At 40.3% G+C, this 17,653-nt stretch overlaps 1 protein-coding gene across 2 annotated transcripts in view; it reads left to right on the top strand.

Annotated features, from left to right (window-relative positions):
- SKAP2 (src kinase associated phosphoprotein 2) overlaps positions 1 to 12,613 on the top strand; it is a 182,127-nt gene extending 169,514 nt beyond the window's left edge. The window contains exons 12-13 of one of the 2 annotated variants that reach the window (XM_043589138.1): positions 9,738 to 9,839; positions 10,194 to 12,613. In XM_043589138.1, coding sequence (XP_043445073.1) covers positions 9,738 to 9,830 — 93 coding nt within the window. In that variant the 3' untranslated portion in view covers positions 9,831 to 9,839; positions 10,194 to 12,613. Of the gene's footprint in view, positions 1 to 9,737; positions 9,840 to 10,190 lie in introns of both variants that reach the window. The other variant, XM_043589137.1, reaches the window with a different exon arrangement.
- Positions 12,614 to 17,653: the final 5,040 nt, after the last annotated feature.

Below are 17,653 nucleotides of genomic sequence, written 5' to 3'. Positions count from 1 at the left end.
ATAATGAAGAGTGTTTTAATTTTGTAAATGTAATGACAGAAACAGACGGAACTGGTGTGACCATTGGGCTGTCTTCGTTAAAATTCAACGTAGGAATATAGTTTCGTTTTAAAATTCAGTCTCCTTTCTCTGTTTTTGCAAGGAAGCCTTGATAGGGCGTCAGCTGTGCTCAGTCAGCCTGGGGCTGATTTATGTATTTCAGGCGTCTTTTTTGAGAGTTATACGAGTCTTAGACTTAAATTTTTTTCTCTAGTGCAAATCAAGTGTTGCAATAAAGAAGGGTAAGCAGATCACCTGGCCTGCCTCCCCCTTCCCTTTTTAACATTTTTCAATTAGCAGCTGTCATGTGACCCCTGGCTGAGTTCGCCTCTCTTTCAAAGTGTCTGGCATTTTCTAAGTTTTAACCTTTGAAGCTCACTAATACTAAATTTAAGTACTGCTTACCTAAAAAGGAGAGCCAGTGACTTTTTGCTTATAGTTCTTTCCACGTAGGGTCACTGCTGTTGTTTGTGTATTAGGAGAAAACCCTGTTACGTACATCAGTAGTTCAGCAGAGATTTAGAAATCTTTTTATTCTCCCCTAAAAACAATGGGGCACATTTACAGGGACAGATGAAAATGGGGTTTGTAATTTTGTCGACCGCTACGTTGCTAATGAATTAATTCTAAAACTCACGGCCCAATTTCTGATTCATTTGATGGGGGGGAAATCATATTTGAAGTAAAAAAAAAAAAATCTTTTTAGTTTTTTAAAAAAGGAATCAGGTTGTGTAAAATCATGCCAGATTCCATTACTAGGTTACATGTCACGTTCATTACCACCTTAAACAAGGACATAATATCCTAGTTAATAGTATTTACCCAGAACTATGTTTGGGAGATGTTAGGATTTGAATAGCAGGATCCAGGGTATATGGCTATAGGCGTATTCCCTCGCCCTGCATACCTCTTTGGTTATATGATTCTACTTGCTGTTCTGGATTTACATCGTCTATTAGTTTATCTTTCAATCTGTGCTCATCGGTAAATGGCTAACCACATTCCTATTCTTACTTTTAAAGCAATAAATTATTTTTAGAGACTTAACGACAGCAGAGCTATGCTTCGGCAGGAAAGAAGCACGCTACTTTGTCTGGTGTTAACAGAAAAACAAGGGGGTGAAGAGTCCTGGGATATTTTATCTAGTCTAGGACACGTGTGGCTTGAGCATTGCAGCGTCTTAAGAAATTTTTTATTAAGTGAAAAACAGGAAATGTAGGTTGACAGTGTTCACTAATGTACGGTAAGGACGCTTTTTTTTTTTTTTTTTCTTTTTTTAGTATATATTGGTTGGAGGGTCGAGCATTGTCTCCCATTATATCTGTGAGTTTTTTTTCGGTGAATTGTGACTGTCACTGACCGTCTGCTTCTCATTGTAAAAACGTAAAGATTCCATGACCAGGATTTTTCTGGCTTTCGAACCTACCGGAAAAAGGAAATAACATGAAAGGCCTCCCGAGCTCTGCTGGCAGAGTTACTTTTCAGGTGTCTTCATTTTCCCTCCGTGACCATCTGCCCCCGCGTGCCACAAACAGCATAACCAACTGCTGAAGAATAACTAGGACATCTCAATATAGGACATAACGTTGTTGATGCTCAGCTAGTTCCCAAAATGTGGTTATGCCTTCCAGCCTTCGGGGAAGGAGGAGGAGTAGCTGTATTGTGACCTGTGTCTCTTTGGGTCTGGTGGCATTTAGTTTCCGTGCTGTCGATACGGGAGCGTTGCGGGTACACAGTGAGGCCAGGTAGACCTGCTCTGCTCACACCCGCCCCTCCCTCAGGAGACAGTCTGGTTCCACTCATGGGACTCCTCTCGTTATCTAGGTGGGGACAACACGTTCAGGTCCTTCCCTGTGTCCTCTGACCTCAAATGGAAGGAGCGTTTCAGGAAAATGTTGACAGATGGAAGCGGGGAGGTGATTCTGGAAAGTAGGTTGGGAGGCTCAGAGTAAGCCGGAGGGGTCAAGGAAAAAACCGGCAGGCAGCGTCCGAGATGCAGGGTGGGCGGAAGTGGCAGGGGCTGCTATGGGCTGCAAGGCCTGTGCGGTTTAATCCTGCGCGGAATAAGCCAGGGTCTGTCAGAAGCAAAACAAAACGACTTGAAAGACAGCACCTTGTTGATAATTTTTTTTTTAAATCCTAAATTGAAAAGTCCATGATCTCTTAGGCGCTTCTTCTCCCCCACCCCAGAAACTCAGGAACCCCCTTAACATATATATAGCAGCACTCACTCCTCTGAGATGTTCCCCCCCTCATCCCTTTACAGGCCACATTCCCTTCGGAAGAGCAGGGTGGAGAACCGCTCATAATCAGATTGCCTTGGAGTGCACTCCAACGCACTTTTTTCGTTGCTCTGGCATTTTCCTATACCCATTAGTGGGAAGGGAGAGGGAGGGAACAGCAACAACAAAAAGAATTTGTTGCGTACCCACAAGGACCCGTTCTAGGCACTCGGTATGCTTTCGCTCATCTGATCATAAGATAACCCTGTGGTGTTACGGTGTGTTAATTTTCCAGAGTCGGAAAGCGATGCCCAGCAAGGTTGTTATGTGAATCACCCAAGGACACCAACTAGAAAGTACCTTCTCCTGGAATCAGTGCAGGTCTGACCCTGGAGTTTTCTCTTTTTACACTGCTACATCTAAGTGGGGACTAGGAGTTTCCATTTCTCTCTCTCTCCACCCCGAACTCGTTGAGGCAGACACTGTGTGTGTCTCAAGTATTTTTATATCCCTGATACCTAATAGTATGGCAGATATATGTTTATTTGTGTTTGTGAAAATACAGGTAAAAATAGGAAATAATCCTGACCTTCTTAAAACAATTTAGAATGATAGAATCATAGAGTTAAGGAAACCTTAGTGCTAGTGCTTTGCTTTATAGGTGAGGAAATCTCAAGGCTCAGTGTAATTGGGGAAAATAAATAAAAGACCCAAGGAAGAAATGACTGCCCCTGTGGAGACCTTAAAAGACTGGAGTTTGGGCACTTGAACTAACAACACAGCCTGGAGCTTCTCAGCAGCCAGACTACAAAAGGGAGAGACAAGGAGCTAATAACCCCTTTTAATCAAAAAGGAGGGATCTTGGCTTTTCCCAGATCTGGCTACTTTAAAAAAAAAAAAAATCTCCACTAGAATTTCTAGAATCTTCACTGATTAGCTGACCTTAACAACTTTATATGACAAGTACAACAGTGACAGATAATACTCCCAACAAAAAAAAATTTTTTTTAATTTTTTTTTTCCAACGTTTATTTATTTTTGGGACAGAGAGAGACAGAGCATGAACGAGGGAGGGGCAGAGAGAGAGGGAGACACAGAATCGGAAACAGGCTCCAGGCTCCGAGCCATCAGCCCAGAGCCCGACGCGGGGCTCAAACTCACAGACCGCGAGATCGTGACCTGGCTGAAGTCGGACGCTTAACCGACTGCGCCACCCAGGCGCCCCCCAACAAAAAATTTTAGAGTAAATATGACAACACACTTCATAAAGGCAGTTCTGTGAGGGTCCAAATGTGTCACCATTAGACTTCTTGATTTATGTTAAGTACATAACTGGATTATTGTGGAGTCTCCGAGAGTACCATAAATATAAACCCAAAAAATCATCCCTAAAAAACTTGGGGATGGCCCAGGGTTCCATACCTAATTAGTAAAAGAGCAAGGGGGTGAGACTCTGGAAATTCTGGGAAGATCATCACAAGAACAATCAGGACCTAAAACCCAGTAGATTTTCCTTTACACCTGCCACACTATTTCTGCCTTTACAGGGTTCTGTCTTAACCTCTTCCATACATACAATACATTCAACTCAATTTGTTTCTTCATAGAACTGGAATTACCTGGTCCCAGTTCAGCAGGGGGACAGATCTCTTTCTTTCTACAGGTGGAATCTAAACTCTTTAGATAAGGTCTCCTGTACAGCTCATTGGAAAACGGGGTGGACAGCAGCCTGCCACAAGTAGGAACGACATACTTCAGACTGAGAAGCTGAATGCACTTCAGAACAAAAGTTTGTTTAGTCATTACTAAAATTCTTCAAGTATATCTAACATACACAAAGGAAGAGATAGACCTATTGGAAATCACACTTCTGAGGAAGATGACTAGGATTGTCGACTGGTGCATCATCCAAAATGAGTGTGGCATCATCCAGTCCGTATTTATTGGACATCTTTTATACATCGTGGGGCAGACAGATCAAGTAAGATATTGCCGTGATCTCAGTGAGTCTGTACTTTATTTTAGTTGAAGGAACAGACCTAAAGTACATAAAATGAGGAATAAATGCTCAGCTGGGAATGAGAGACGTAAGCGTGGATTAAATAATTTGGAGAAAAAGTCACGACAGCTAGGTAACTTGAGTTGGGTGTTGGTTGCTGATTAGGATTTGGGTGAGGAAGGGGAGACGTTCCCTGGGGAGGAGAGCACCGCGTGCAGAAGCAGGAATGGGTGGAAGGTTGGACTGTGTGGACCGGAGCAGTGAGAGACTGTTGCCAGCAGGGCAGGAGGGAGCAGAGCTGAGGAGTTTACAGTTACCGCACCGGGGAGCTGGTGTGAGTTCCCGAGCAGTTCTTGAAGCTGACCAAGGCAGTTTCTGGGAAGAACAGAGAGGCAGAGTTGATGCAGTAACCCAGGGTGAGGTGATGAAGGTCTGAACCAGAGTGGCGACAGTTGGAATAGAGACAGGTGGGTAAGCTGGAGAACACTTAACAGAGTCTTGTACAGGTCGATGAAATACACGGGGTACCGAGGCCACTTTCTACCGAATATGATTTGACCTTTTCTTTGCCTACCAGTGTCTTTGACTCATCAGTCTGAATAGCAGTTTTTACTGTGCGGTATTGTGAATGTGGACTGTGTAGACACTTGAATTAAATGAGTCTTGACTCTGGAATACAAACTAAAATTTGTTGTAAGAATTGAATTCCTACTATCAGCTCCTTTGCTTGTCCTGTATCTCTCCTGCTTTAGAAATGGAGTGCACAGTGCAGGGAGGAAAAAAAAAATAGTAATTCTTCAAATTCGCGTAATTCAAAGTCACACCTGCATAGTGAATTGTAAAGTAATGAGGTTGATTTCCACAAGCCACTAAGAGACTTGGTGTCTTAAAGCAGGTTCACGGAGGGTGGTGTTCAGGCATCACGGAGGACCTTAGAGAGTGTTAGTGTCAGTTTCCTCATTTATCAGCTTACGAGATGAAGATTCAAGGAGTTCATGTGTGGATAGTAATAGTGAAACACTGAGGTTGTCAGGTTCCTGTCGTGCACTTTAAGGGATGAAATGATGGATGTAGGAGAAATGAAGGGATTCTTACAAAGTTTCTAACTGGAGATAGTAAAAAGGAAAAGATCCAACAGGTACCCTTGAAGACAGTAATTCTGTATTTTGCATGGGTATCTGTTTTTCATACTCCTACAATGTTTATGAAACATCGAGACTATCACAGTGAACAGTTGGAAAACAGCGGTGAAGCCCACGGGCTCTGAAACCCGATGCGTTTTACATTTGTGAATAAAATTAACTTCATTTCTGCAAAAGGCTAGTATGTTTCGAAGCACAGATGTATGTTTGGGAGACAGGACACACGCACAGTCTTTCACCCATTGCATTCAAACAGATTGGTAACTAGTGTCTGGAAGGGGGAGTGCATCACAGAATCTTATTAGTGTCCCAAGTTTCTGTTCAGGTGACATTCTTTCACCTCATGTTTTGCAGAAAGCGGATGAACATACTTGAGAAATGAGAATCACGGTGCTGAGAAGGGTTTAAGTGAACGCTGGGGCCTTATTTAAGTATTTAAGTGTAAGATAATCAACAGGCAGAGAGCGAAGATTTAGCGAATGAGTACACATGGGCATATGGCGGCTGTCATGTCAGGTACAGTCGGTTTCACATGATCAAAACGAGCCCTCTCCCCCTGCTTATTACATAATCGCTTTCGTTTGTTGCTTAACAACTATTAGTCGAAGCCGAACATTTTACTACAAAACAAAACAAATAAGAAACTATTTCAGCGGCGTGAAAATGGAAAACAGGGGTGAGAGCACAACTGGGCAGTGCCGCTTTACGATTATTTTCCCGGGTTATTGGGCCAGTTTGGCTTTTTTTGCTTCCTCGCCCGCCACATTGCATTTTGCCTGGAAGCCATCCATTTTGCAGATACTGAATTTCTTTTGAGTACTATTTTTATACAGTGAGCATCGCCACACCTCTGGATCTTGATAGCATTAGTACGGGAGGAGAAAGAAGCTTTGTGTTAGTAATTACCTAACATTGTCAGAAGCTGACTGCAGGCCTCTTTCTAGTGATAACAGAATAACCACATAATGTAGCTTTATAGCACATGATTAATAGAAAATAATTACACGTCCTACAAAGGGATGCAATATTTCTTGTAAATTGACTGGAATGGTTTCCTGTAGATTAAAGGACTCTTCATTATTTTATCAGTCCTCCTGAAGCACAGCCACTTGCCTATGTTAGCATTTCGGTTGATGTTAAGAGCCGAGTAGGGTGAGGGCTACCAGATGGCAGGCCTTCTCGTACCTGAGATCTCGTGTGCCATAAAGATGCCATGATGTTTCCTAACCTTTCAGAGATTTAGATGGCAGCCTGGAGTGGTTTTTTTGTCTCTTTCTTTTTTGTTGTTTAATAACAAGATAAGGTTTGAGGGTTGTTGATCTTTTTTTTTTTTAAACAACCCACCCGCGACTTTTAGAACAATACTATAATTAGCACGTGGACGGTAAGACAACGTTGTCTGGATTGCATTCTTTCCACCGTAAGTAATACATCATTTGGAATCACATTTATTTGGGAGCGGCAAACAGGGGAGGCAGAGAGGCAGATCTGCTTCTTCAGAAGGAAAGCTCGTAGGATACTGAATCTTGAGGCTCAAGTTTAGAATACCGTACTCCAAAGCGTCTTCTTTCCAATTTATAGGCTGCAAGTGGTTTAATTGGGATTCATGTTGCTCAAGAGGCTCATACAGAGGATGGTAATGATAAAAGTAAAAGCTTCTGTGTTTGCAATCTTGTCGACATACTCTAATGGCCACAGTGTAAATCCATAAATTTGCCTCCTAGATTTTTACCTCACTGTATTTTATCTTGCCTCTTAATTCCACACAGGAGTGTTCTGTGGAATCCTTTACAAATGTAAAGTAATGAACGTTCTGGTTTTTATTTTTACCCTTTTCTGATTTAAACCTGTGATAGTTTAGAAAACTTTTATGAGCAAATTTCATATGCTTTTGAATTGTTTTAAATTAAGTGAAGCATTTAAGATAATTTGAGTCTGAAACTTTATTTTTTCCTAGAATGTTACTTGCAAGGGATTTGTTTGCAGCTGCATAAGCCCCTCCCCCCTGTTTTCGAGGGTACTTTCTATTGAATGAATCTGACCAGTGACCATCAGGCAGAATGCTCTCAAGTGTGAAGTGTGTCATTGGTCCTTTGGTGAAATGATGCATTGGAAATCCATTTTCTTAACTTTGGATGTGAGTGAGTTTTTTGAGGATGATGATATGCCCTCAGTTGAGACTACAGATTATAACCAAAGTGGAATATTATAAAATGACATGAGCATTCTTGTTTGTATTTGAATTTAAACCTGGAAGCCCAGATTGAGTGCTAGTCTCTGAAAGCCGATTTGGGTCTTAATATGCCCTCTCATTGAATATGTTCTCTGTCTGCCTGTTGGGGGCGCTGGTTCCCTTGCTCTTTACAAATATTCAAAAAAAAATTTTTTTTAAAGTCTTACATTGACATTGGGTAAGAGCTTTCATACTCAGACCTACCCTGTTAACCATCCACTTTGAAATCTTACAGTGTAGGCCTTTTGCCTCTGGAAGGTTAAATACATTTGTTTTGTTAAGCATTAGGCTCTAATTGTATTCATTGCCTTAAAAATTGAAAAGGGCAGTTTTATTAGGTTCCTATTAAGATATAATGGTTGCTAATCATAGCTTTCAGTAAGTTGGTGTTTTCTTCTGATAAATATATCCCATGTAGATTATAGTCATTATCACTAAGTTCGGGCATCAGACTATTTTCATTGCTTTTAGATAGTTTTATCCACTAAATTCACACTATCGTTGAACTTTTAAACTTAAAACCTTGAGCCCTCCGTCTTCATTAACCAGAGCTGTGCCCTCTTGAGAATAAGTACAGGGTTAGCCTTACCCCCCCATCTCATATTTTCCTTCCACCTTTTTCTTCCAATAAACCTAATTCTTGTACAACCCACTGTTTAAAAAGCACATAGAGGTTTTAATCCTGTGTTCTATCGATAGACCACATTATCAATACACACATGCTAATGTTTTTACATTTGTATTGAAGAATTGTATGATTTTCCTTTCAGCTGGTCAATAGCATACTAATCAATACAAATGTGAAGTCTGTGCTAGTCTGAATATTCCCTCCCCACCTGTAACTCAATATGCATATGCACATTTATCTAGGACTCAGATGTTGGAAAATCATAGCCTATTGAATTACTTTGGGGATTGATTTTAAAAATTTATCTTCCATGAAAAATTAAATTTGGGTCCTACAATGCTTTTGCCGAGTATTGCTTTTGGAAGATATTATTCTTGAAACTTGTAATTCATTTTACTTTGTTTGTATCTCACTAAACATAAATAAATTTGAGATAAAAATACATTAGTCAATCTGGCAGACATATGAGACCAGTTACAGAGTGTTCGTAATGCTTAAAGCAGTGTCGTATCTGTCAGTGGAGGCAAAGGGGAGAAACGCAGGTACAGGTTTATCTCACGTTGCAAAGTAAACGCAGAAGTGACTCATCAATCACTCTTTTTTACAGCTAGATGAATATTTTGCCTTTATAACTTGAGATCCTTTATTTCTTATTGATCTTCTACTGTAAGGGTGACTCTAACACCACCTTTAAATTCCTGCCACCCATCCTTTATCTAATGAAGTTTATGATTAGTTGAAAGCAATAACAAATGCCTTAGGGAAGCTTTTTAAAAGAAGCCTTTGAAAATTATTTTGTAAAACAAATATTTGCGGATATTATTAGTGTTTTCTTATTCTTTCATTTGTCTGTTTAAAATGTCTATACACACGTATTAGATTTTTCTTAAGAGGAGGCGTAGCTCTACATTCTAAATAATCTTTAGTCATATGAGTTTAGTAGGAATTAGTTTATTGTGAAAAAGTAATTCTTTCCTTGCTAGATGATAAGCTTCTTGAAGGCAAAGATAGTATCCTAAGGATCTTGGCTATAACCCTGTAGCATCTAGAGCTGGTGTTTGCGTAGAAAAGTTGTCTCCCAGGCCAAGAGTGTGCTTGCCTGTGCGTGCATGCGTCTGTGTGTGTGTGTGTGTGTGTGTGTGTGTGTGGTGGGGGGGGGGAGGGAGAAGGGAAATGGGCCCAGGGAAATGACTTCCTCATGTAGTTTCATTTGCTAAGTTCTTATCCCAAGTGACTGTTTCTGTGTTCTGTACAGAGTCATAAACAGGCTTTGTCTTATACATTAATTTAAATCTTTGCCTAACAGCATTTTTAAGTGTCCAGAAACAAACAAACAAAAGATTAAAATGTTTCAATTTGCAGCTCAAGCTCTTGTAACTTTATAAAAAGAAATAACATTTCTAAGAAGTTGCATATAAACGACATTGTATTTATACCAGTCTAAAGGTTAATATTGCATATTGTTTTCAATTAGGAATACAATAGATATGGCTGGTGGGTAGGAGAAATGAAGGGAGCCATTGGCTTGGTGCCGAAAGCCTACATAATGGAGATGTATGATATTTGAGAGTCCTGGGTAAGTACATTTTAATCCAATATTCTGTAATAGCTCATATGTTCTCTTGGTCTCTGCATTATGAGTCTTTGCCTTTTAAAAAGTCTTTGTAGTTTTCTGATAGCACTAAGATCATGCCTCCCCCATCATCATCATCATCTTTTTTTTTTAATCTGGTTTAATTTTTAAATAACTTCATAGAATTTACTTTGGAAATAGATTTATTTAGAGAAAGCCCCTTTGCTAACAACTGGATGTTTTCCCAAACCTTCTCCTCTTTAGTAAAGTATCACTTTTTACGGCCTTTCTGAGGAGCTGAATTGACAAAATGTTCATTTTTCCTTGGCTAAAAATGTAATTTTTTTTTCCAAGCAGGAAAAATCAACATTTCAACTGAAGAAAACAATTAAGCTGCAACTTTCCCTTTCTGCCTGCAGAAAAGGAAGATTCTTCTGCTAGTCAGTAAATGCTTTGGATTTAGAATCATCTTGAAAGCCTGCGTGGCAGCTCATAACCTTTTTGTGTTTTATTGAACGTTTGTCTTTAACTGTTATTTTATGCATTCATTATAATATTCCTCTGATGTGAAATTAAATAAAGAATATTAATGTAAATTAGATGCAGGCAGGAAACTTGTACCTGTTGCTATTTTGCTAAGAAATAAATGTAGTTTTTATTTACTCATTTGATTCGTGTGAAGAATTCAGCATAATTTGCTATGTACTGCACAGTCCCTGCTACTTTCATTATGAGTTGTAATTCCTCTTTGTGTTGGATGTCAATTATATTTTAGAGTGTAATACGTAATTTCATAGAAATTTGAATTGAGTATATCATGCCAACTTCTGGTAGATGCTATCTAAAGAATGTGGCTTTGTTAACCATCTTAGTACTTATCTTTCACACAGTAGCAACATTTTTTCATGAAAGAAAATCTTTCTGTTGTTAAATATAGCCACAAGAAAGAAAAGATGACAGGCTTCCCGATGGCAGTGCACGGACACCTGTGACACATGTGGACCAGAACCACGGTCCATGCCGAGCCCTTTCTCAATAACAAACATCCTGATTAGATGACGGGCTTGCCAGCGTTTTCCACCACCGTTCTGTATTTAAATGGAATAAAATAAAAAATTCACAGGAAAGCCCATTCTGTGTAATACAATGGCCTAAAGAGTCTCCGTATGTAGTTTCAAAGTAAGGAGACCTAACGGAGCGCTGCCTTATCCTGCCCGATCACTGCTGTGCTGTTAAAGTCCCAGCACAGAACAGTAGAACCCCAGATCTGAGTCTCTCTGAGTCTCACACTTCTCAGAGCAGTGAAAGGAAAAGGAAGGGCTCAGAGAGGAGAGCATAGTAATCGTGGTGGGAACCCGTACCAACAGGCGAGTGGAAAGGTAGGGTTAGCCGACACTGGAGGTCTATGTTGTGCGGCCGGAGCAAGATCTGTGGAACGATTACATTACCTTTCCGTGTATATTTGAAATCAAGGGTATTATTTTAAATGCCAACAAGGTAGCAGTGTGGCCTCGATACATATCAAAATGTCCTGCTGATTGGGTAATTATTTGATGTGGATAGACTCATGTAATTTTGAATCATTGATTGGGGGGTACCACCTTTGTTGAACTCTTCAGATGTTTGTTTTATAAAGGGAAAGATGCTAACCATGAATGCGTTGAAACCCCCCTTTATTTATATAAAACTATTTATAAGCAATATTTCAGAGCTTAAATTTAACGTTATCTTCTCAATACTGTGATCATCAGATTCCAAATGTGATGAAGTCTATATTTTAGTTTTAGGGATTGTGGGTCAAGTCTAGTTTACATAAATTAGACGTTGTCAAGTTAAAGCTTTCGGAAATGAATCTGTACACTCGTTAATCTGTTCCTAATAGAGATCCGTTGGAGCAGGTTGAAATCATCTCAGCATAGATGAGACAACTGGAGACAAATTTAGTGGTCTGCTTTTCAAAGCCTGAGAGATGACAGGCAAAAGCAGTCGTGGGTTTCCCCTGAAAATGTAATTTTGGTAATGGATACAGGTTTCATGCTTCTGGTTCAAGGGAAGATTTTCCTGCTCGGCCAGTAGGTGGCAGCAGCTTTTCATCACATACCAAAGCACTGGGCAGCCCCTCCCCCACTCGGGCACAAACTGGAGCTGAACGTAAAGCATGTAAAAGAGTTTTGCCTCCTTTTACAGTTAATCCAGGAGAGGGAGTCCTTTGCCAACTGATGACCAACAATTCCAAGCTAGATGGTCTCTGTGAATGGTGACAATACAGAAATAAAGTGTTAACTTCTGTCCAGAGCCGCGCTGGCCTTTGTTCTTGCTTAACTTGAATATAGGTGGGAGACAGGAAGGGAAACGAAAGATTTAAAATTAGAGTGATAAGAAGAATAATCATTACTTCCAATGCATGACTCCTTTGTATTCATTTGGCAAAATCATTTGTATACTACCAGGGAGAAAGTTTCCTTTACACCCTTGACAATATATCACACTCTCTTCAAGATCATAATAATATCATTAATGTGAATTTAAACAACATGGCTTGTTAGAAAATATGCTAATTGCTATGTTCTCATTATGTTTGCTTAGCTTTTATTTGTTTTTCTATGAACAGTTAGAGAGCTAATTTTTTTCAAAGGTGATTGTAAGTCATATTTTATATAGCATTTTGCTTGATTATTTGCTCTGTACTGAATTTGTACTCTATTGCCATTAGATCTTACAATAATGTTCCACTCTGCAAATTTTTAAGGTTCAAATAAAGTTTAATTGTTTGCAAACTGTTATGATGCTAATAATTCAACAGCCTGCTGTGTTACTAATGAAATTACTTTGTTATGATTAATTTGGAAAATAGTGTGTTGATTGTAGTAATTAAGCACAACAAGGTGAAGTAAATGATTCTAATGCCATCTGGCCTCCAAACTGAATGAAGAAATGAAATAGAGCTGTCATCTGAATTTATTCAAAGAAGTAAGGATAATACAAATGACTTTCATTGCTATAGGATTTACACTTAACCACAGCTCACTCCATTCTGTTTTTGCCACTTTGTTGCATGTGACCCTTTCTCTTATGAAAAACGTTGCTTAGCCTCGTAATTGTTCTGAATACTTTATATTATTTTCAGTTGACTATTTTTACCTTGTGTTCATTTAATTACAGATAATTACATAAAGTATCGTAGGACCATAGAAAATTACTTTTCAGCCATCTGTAAGTGAAATCTATGCATGTGGGAGGTGGGTTGCTATCAGTGTGGAGATAGGATGAAGAGTGGAGATTTCATTCAGTTGTTCCTAAAATGTTTCCAGTTAAGATTCCCCCATAGTTCGAATGATTTCTAATTTCCTGTAATTTCTCCTGCCTAAACTATTGCTGTTCACGTCATAGAGGCTGGTACCTTCCAGGGTCATGATTAAATGCAGAACCCAGAACTGAGTTCTATAGTAGAGATCCAGAATTGCAGTTCAGCCACCATAGGGAAACTGACCTTAGCATACGTGTGGTCTAAAAGTTTGAACTTCACCAGTGAGACCGAGCAAAGTGTTGCAAAAATTTCTAACTCAAGAAAGAGTACCTCTAAATTTTGGATAAATCGGTTATTTGTATTTCAGTTGAATAGAATTATAGACACAATCTGTATAGAAATCACTTTTATGTCTCTTGAGTTCAAGAGAGTCGAGAGTATTGAAAAGCTACAGGGTAAAGAAGGAGGTGTTAGAGATTAAAACATGGTCAAGCCATAGAAAACTTGACTCAGAGGTCGAAGGAATATAATTAGTATCCGTAACATAAAAACATTTGTTAAAATGGCTTAGTTGGTGACTCAAATCCCGAGTATTCCAAAATACAGAGAAACAAATAGCGTATTATTAAAGTATCTTTCTACCAACTTAACCTACACTCAAATGCGTAATTTGAACAGTTTATTCTCTGGTGTGGGAACAAGGAATGTCCAGACATCCGCAGCTTCAGCCTACATATAGCGGTCCCCACCTTCTAGCTGAGTTCTAGAATAGCCGTTAGAACCCCTGATTTTATAACATTTTGCGGGGATGAGGTAACTACTCAGAAAATTATATGGTCACAGTAACATGGAATGACATTTCATTAACGCCAGGTTTGAAGAGCTTTTTCTTTTTTCCCTAGTAGAATCTGCTCTATCATTAGTTGGACACAAACCCAGGATTTATTGCCAGCATGGTACTTCAGAGTATATGGTGTGTGTCCAGTAAATATTTGTTAATTAACTGATTTGGCAACCTACCGTTCTCTCAAGACTTGAGATTTAAGAAGACAAGAGCCTGACTTCTCCACCTCGTAGAGAAAATGCCTCCATCAGTTAATACTTCAGCTTTCTGACCGACAACATTCTCTCCATCAAAAGATCAGTCCCTTTTACTGAGTCTTTAAAAGTAGTGTCACTGTCCCCATAACACTATCAACAAGTGGACTGGATTTGATCGGTGGCAACAGAATTGAGGGAGATGGTAAAAAACAAAGTTGAGTGTGGCCGCTCGTCTTCAGAGGTTTCCTGCCTGCCTTTGCTGTTCGTCGTAACTCTTTTAAAAGAAGGCACAGCCGACCCAGGCAGCGTGGGGCAAGTGATCTAGTTTCACTTTCCATTACATTCCGAATGGCAGCTGGCTTGGATTCCACCTGGCCGACGTCAGAGAGGCCTTCTGACCTTGGAAGCTGTGGCCTTGAATGGATCAAAAAGGAATTTCGGAAAGCGGGAAGTTGCACTGTGGTTGCCCAATCCAACCATAACTTATTTTTCTGGTCTTCTTTTTTTTTTAAATTTTTTTATCTTTACTCCCTATTTCTTGTATTATTACGTCAACTGGAATGCTTTGACTCCCCGAGATGAAAGGAACCATAAATGTGGAAAGTAGCCTTAGTCATACCAGTGCCCAGGTTAGGTCTGTGATGGTGGGAAGGAGGCGAGAAGCTCAGCAAGTCAACTTGTGAATATTGGCAAAGGTGAAAATAGAAATCGTCTCAAATGCCCACTTCTTTTTTATTTATTTATTTATTTATTTATTTATTTATTTATTTTAAGAGAGAGAGACAATCCCAAGCAGGCTCCACACTGTCAGCACAGGGCCCAACGTGGGACTTGAACCCGTGAGATCGTGACCTGAGCCGAAACCGAGAGTCGGACACTTAACCAACTGAGCCACCCAGGGGCCCCTCAAATGCCCATTCCTTAGGCGCTTTTCTTGACACTGAAACTTTGGAAAGTGTTTTCCTGGGTTACTCTCTTCTCCCCTTTCACTTTTTTCAATGTCCATTACTCAGAGAGGTAACAGAGAACAGCACTCGTCTACTTTCTGTTTATTGGCCTCAACTTCGTAATATAAACATATCACTCCTGCTAGCGCGAAAGCAGGTGCCATTTGGTAGCTTGAGCGGCAGTTTGTGCCAAGTGTCCTTTTCTCTGAGGAGAAAATTCCTGACAGCAACGTACCCCAATTAAAATTGACTGCTTTAGGGGCGCCTGGGTGGCTCAGTCGGTTAAGCGTCCGACTTCGGCTCAGGTCGTGATCTCACAGTTGGTGGGTCTGAGCCCCGCGTCATCGGGCTCCCGGCTGACAGCCCAGAGCCTGGAGCCTGCTTCGGATTCTGTGTCTCCCTCTCTCTCTGCCCCTCCCTCGCTCACGCTCTGTCTCTCTTTCTCTCTCAAAAATAAACAGACATTTAAAAAAATTTAAAAATGACTACGTTAGAGGAGGAGAAAGTTCCAACAAACGAGCAGATTGCCATACGCTGCCCCCTCTTCCCAGCCCTCTCTGGGGTCCATTTAGCAAACCTCGTGCTCTTTAACTATCATGTCGAAGTAATAACAATTTGACGAGCAATAACAATAGCCAGCAGTAACTGTTTACTGTTTGTCTTGCTCTGTACTTTGCATTGAACCCTTCTAGCAACGCTATGAGGTAAGATCTGTTGTTATTCCCATTTTCCTGATTAGGAAACTGAGCATAAGTAATTTGTCCCAACGTCCAGAGTAGGAAGTTACCGGCCTCCCTCCCTTAAATGCAGCAACATTCTGCTTCCCAGTACTGTGACAAATTCAAACCAAATGCATAATTCTAGCATATAGTAGGCACTCAATAAAAGCATATTGACTACTGACGATGGCACCATTCTTATGAAGTAGTCTGGGGCATGTGAAAAGTTCAAGAATTGATCATCAGACAGCAGAATTTGCCTCATTTAGTAGTTGAAGCAGCCCATGGTGACTGTATCAAATCTGAAGCAGCTAATCCACAATGAAGGAGAAACTTTAACACAGGAATATTTCTATCCTTGAACTTCCAGTCTGGCTGAAAATAGTCAAGGCAGCAGAGAGCCGAGAGAGGACACCAGGCCAAAGGGACGCGCCTCTAACGACCTTTTCTTATCCTCTCTACCTCTCCAAAAGAAATGCCCAAGGCAACTGACCAGCCAAGAAAGCCTTAGAAAAGTCTTTAAAGTGGCTGCTTCTGTCTCAAATAGTTAAGTAGTTTTAATTAGTTGTGTGTGTGTGGGGGCGGGGGGGGGGGAGAGTGGTAAATGGATCTTTATTTTTTTCAGTTTAAAGGATTATTATTAACTGTTCAGCCCTTTTACAATCAATAAACAAACTTCATTATAAAACTTGTATAATTTTGTAGCTTTTATTGGTCTTTCCGACTCTAAGTAAGAGGTCTTATTTCTTGGGCACCTATGTGGTACCTTGTACAGGGCTCCAAAAAGTCTTCTGTTTTGTTGTTTGAACAGATGCTTTGAAAGAAAAAGAAAAAAAAAAAACCCACCTTTTTGTATGTCAGGGATTGGAAGCTAGCAGGGGTGGGGGAATAGGAGATAAGTTAAGACTAACATCCGTTATAGGGCTTTGAGGTTTCGCCAGAGGAGGGGTAAGATTGAGCCCTTTTATAGTCGAGTACATCCTGCACCATTGGCTGTCTCGTAGCCCAAAAGAAGGTGAAGTTCAGTTTCCAAGGGGTATTTCATTGTATCGGCTACTCTGAAATGTTTCCATGCCTAGTACTCAGGACAGGGAGCAATGGACTTTGCATTGTCTTGCTCGCCAGCTGCCCACCAAGTGGATCGAGTTGGTGTAACATAACCTGTCCCATCCAGGCAGATATGTGATTCACTCCTAATTCCCAGTTCAAACCCTTGTGGTCCGCCCTTCGTTCATCTTCCTCTACTTTCCTCCTCTTCCTCAGACTCTCCCAAGGAGCTCCGTCCTGTGAGACATGATGTGTGGAATTCTTTACCACTCTACAGAGTTATTAATATCAGCCGTGTTCTCTGCTTTCCGTGAACCTGCAAAAGCAAGGTATATAACTGTGTGTCTATCCCGTTAACCTATGTCCTGCATTGAGAAATTGAAACGTAGCTATCTTGTGAGTGTGTGTTGTTGCCTCCTGTTGCTTTGCATCAGTCGGTCAGCATATTTACTTTATTCTTTATTATCATCTCAGGACTTGCTATTTCTCTTCCTATCTAATTAAATGATTCCATTTTGAATAATTACATTTAAGTGCCAACAGTGTGCTAGGGGCATTTCAAACAGCATTGTCGCAGTCTTTTCCAAGAAAACTCAGGGTCTAAATAAAATAGACAGGACATAAACTCAGGGAAGGAGAACAGCCCCAGGTAGCCTTACCTTTGTGTAGTCCTTAGCAGTTTAAATCATTAGCAGTGTCCTAAGTCATTTAAAAAAAAAAAAAAAGGCTCTCTGATTTTGTTAAATCTGAATCTAGGAGACTATCTTGAATATAAGCTGGGAGTAACACACACACACATGCACACGTGCACACACA

The sequence above is a fragment of the Prionailurus bengalensis genome, chromosome A2 (assembly GCF_016509475.1).
Source record: "Prionailurus bengalensis isolate Pbe53 chromosome A2, Fcat_Pben_1.1_paternal_pri, whole genome shotgun sequence".
Lineage (NCBI taxonomy): Eukaryota > Metazoa > Chordata > Mammalia > Carnivora > Felidae > Prionailurus > Prionailurus bengalensis.
This window is presented reverse-complemented; position numbering and strand designations above follow the sequence as displayed.